The 2,753-nt window shown below is 45.9% G+C and overlaps 1 protein-coding gene across 1 annotated transcript; it reads left to right on the plus strand.

The window, feature by feature from the left end:
• Positions 1-269: 269 nt before the first annotated feature.
• On the plus strand, positions 270-2,739 carry LOC112818215 (olfactory receptor 7A17-like; the record flags this gene model as incomplete). The annotated part of the gene is made up of 2 exons (XM_025865407.2): positions 270-317; positions 1,802-2,739. Coding segments are annotated over exons 1-2 (986 nt in total), but the record flags the coding sequence as incomplete, so codon positions are not given.
• Between the last annotated feature and the right edge of the window lie 14 nt (positions 2,740-2,753).

A 2,753-nucleotide genomic window follows, 5' to 3' on the forward strand; every position in this document is an offset into this window, starting at 1 on the left:
TGTCCAGACCAGTTGCCCACTGGGAATGGAGTGCTCGGAGGTGGGAGTAACAATGGAAACAGTGCCTAATGAGCAGACACAGAGCTGTAAATATCTCCTCTGCTGCAGATTCAGCATGTGAAACCTTGGACTGGCCACAACATGGTTGTTATTTCTGGGTTCCTAAGTCTGGCTGGGGGACCCATGCCTCTCTGCTTCCTGCTGTCCTGTCTGGGAACAGAGCTGCGGTCTCCAGCATCAACCATCCAGGGAGGAATTCAGACCTCCACATGGAGACTTTCATCTTAGAGACCCAACCATGTGAGCCTGAGAGCTCAGCAGGTATTTCAGGAAAGGAGCAGAGAGAATGGAAGCTGAGAACTTTGACCTGAGGTCACCTGAGATTGGTACACTCATTTATAATTAATTTATGTAGTGCGTTAAAGAGAAGTGTCCATAGGACCCAGCAATACAGGCATCGTTGATGATACATGGTGGGAATGGAAGTCCAGTTGGATGACACAGGGGAAGGAATGGAGGACCTAAAATGGTTCCAGGGGAATTAGAACATATCCGAGGAGTTTTGCAGCTAAGGGGAGCAGGAAATCAGAGTATTTGGCTTGGAGCATGGGTGGTGAACGGTTTAGGGTGTGGTGGGTTTTGAACATGTTGTGTATTTATTGAAAGACCCAGACCCATGCAGGTAACTATTCCCTTGCGACAGCAGTTCCTGAGATGCACATTTCTCAGAACCTTCTCTCACACTGAGTATTCACATGGAAAAGTGTGTTTCATATGCAACAAGGGGTATGCTAACTAGCTTTACTTTGTAATACTTCATGACCAAAAAGTGTGTAAATGATGGAGGCATTTGTGAAACGCAGAGAAAACGCTCCCAAATCTGTTCAATGGTGAAAATACCTCATTTACTCACAGGAAGGAACAGTGCTATAAGCTTCCTACATGTGGTGACCAATGCTGTATCCACCCTAGGAGGATGGGTACTGCTGTCCCCCCTCTCTGAGTGAGGATAGTCCCATTTGGAATGGATTGATTGTCTCTCCCAAGTTCCAACATTGTATATGTGGTAGATCTGATGTTCAAAACCTGGTTTTCTGATTCAAAAATTTGGCACTTAAAATCATTTGGAAAAGTCTTTTTTTATTTCATCTTTAAAAATCCCCTTCTATTGTCCTACATTGTGTACTACAGTGTGTATTTTCTGTTGTAAATTGCAGGTTTATTCCCTTTGCACATTTTTCTAGAGGGATATTCAATCAGTAAAATGTCTGACATCATAAAAAGCCCACTCTTTTCTTGTTTGGATACATTGTTCTTTTTCTGCTTTGTTAATTATTCTGGGCAGCAAGGGCATGTGGCAGGGGCTGGAAGGCTGCCAGAACCGGGGAAGCTTTCTGCTCATCACAGTCTCTCAGGAATCCCCTGAGTTTATTAGATCTCCTTTACCACTCGTGTCCATTTCTTTCCTGCTTTTTATGAACCTCCTTTTTGTTTTTTTAAAGATTGTATTTATTTATGTGACAGAGAGTGACACAGCGAGAGAGGGAGCACAAACAGGTGGAATGGGAGAGGGAGAAGCAGGCTTCCCACCAAGCAGGGAGCCCGATGCGGGGCTGGAACCAAGGACCCTGGGCTCATGACCTGAGTCAAAGGCAGACGCTTGACGACTGAACCACCCAGACCCCCAATAACTGACATTTAAAGAAAAACTTTAAAAAAAGAAAAAAAAAGTATTAAATAAATAAATGAAGCCCATAAAATTCAACACTTTTATGCTTTTTTTTTCTTTCCTTGTAGGCAGCACCACCACATGGAAGCAGACAATGACACAGGAATTTCAGAGTTTCTTCTTCTGGGATTATCAGAGGAACCAGAATTACAGCCCATCATATTTAGGCTTTTCCTCTGCCTGTACCTAATCACTGTGCTGGGGAACCTGCTCATCATCCCGGCCGTCAGCTCAGACTCCCATCTCCACACCCCCATGTACTTCTTCCTCGCCACCCTGTCCTTTGCAGACATCTGCTTCACCTCCACCACCATCCCCAAGATGCTGTGGAACATCCAGACTCAGAGCCAAGTCATCACCTATGCCGGCTGCCTCACACAGATGTACTTTTTCTTAAACTTTGGAGGCTGGGACGACCTTCTCCTGACTGTGATGGCCTATGACCGCTTCGTGGCCATCTGTCACCCCCTGCACTACACGGTCATCATGAACCCTCGGCTCTGTGGACTGCTGGTTCTGGTGTCCTGGGTCATCAGTGTTCTCAATTCCTTGTTACAGAGTTTAATGGTGTTGCGGCTGTCCTTCCGTACAAAGGTGGAAATCCCCCATTTTTTCTGTGAACTCAATCAAGTAGTTGGGCAGGCCTGTTCCGACACCTTCCTTAATGATATGGTTATGTATTTCATAATTGTGCTGCTTGGTGGCGCTCCCCTGGCTGGGATTCTTTATTCCTACTCGAAGATTGTTTCCTCCATATGTAGGATATCCTCAGCTCAGGGCAAGTATAAAGCATTTTCCACCTGTGCATCTCACCTCTCCGTTGTCTCCTTGTTTTATTGTACAATTCTAGGAGTGTACCTTAGCTCTGCTCCTCCCCAGAGCTCCCACTCAAGTGCAGTAGCCTCGGTGATGTACACGGTGGTGACGCCCATGCTGAACCCGTTCATCTACAGCCTGAAGAACAGAGACATAAAGACGGCTCTGAAAAGAATCACTGGGGTTCCAGTGATGTATGGGGCCATCG

The sequence above is a fragment of the Callorhinus ursinus genome, unplaced genomic scaffold (genome assembly GCF_003265705.2).
Source record: "Callorhinus ursinus isolate GAN/ISIS: 27379988/994484 unplaced genomic scaffold, GSC_fseal_2.0 scaffold3332, whole genome shotgun sequence".
In the NCBI taxonomy this organism is placed as follows: domain Eukaryota; kingdom Metazoa; phylum Chordata; class Mammalia; order Carnivora; family Otariidae; genus Callorhinus; species Callorhinus ursinus.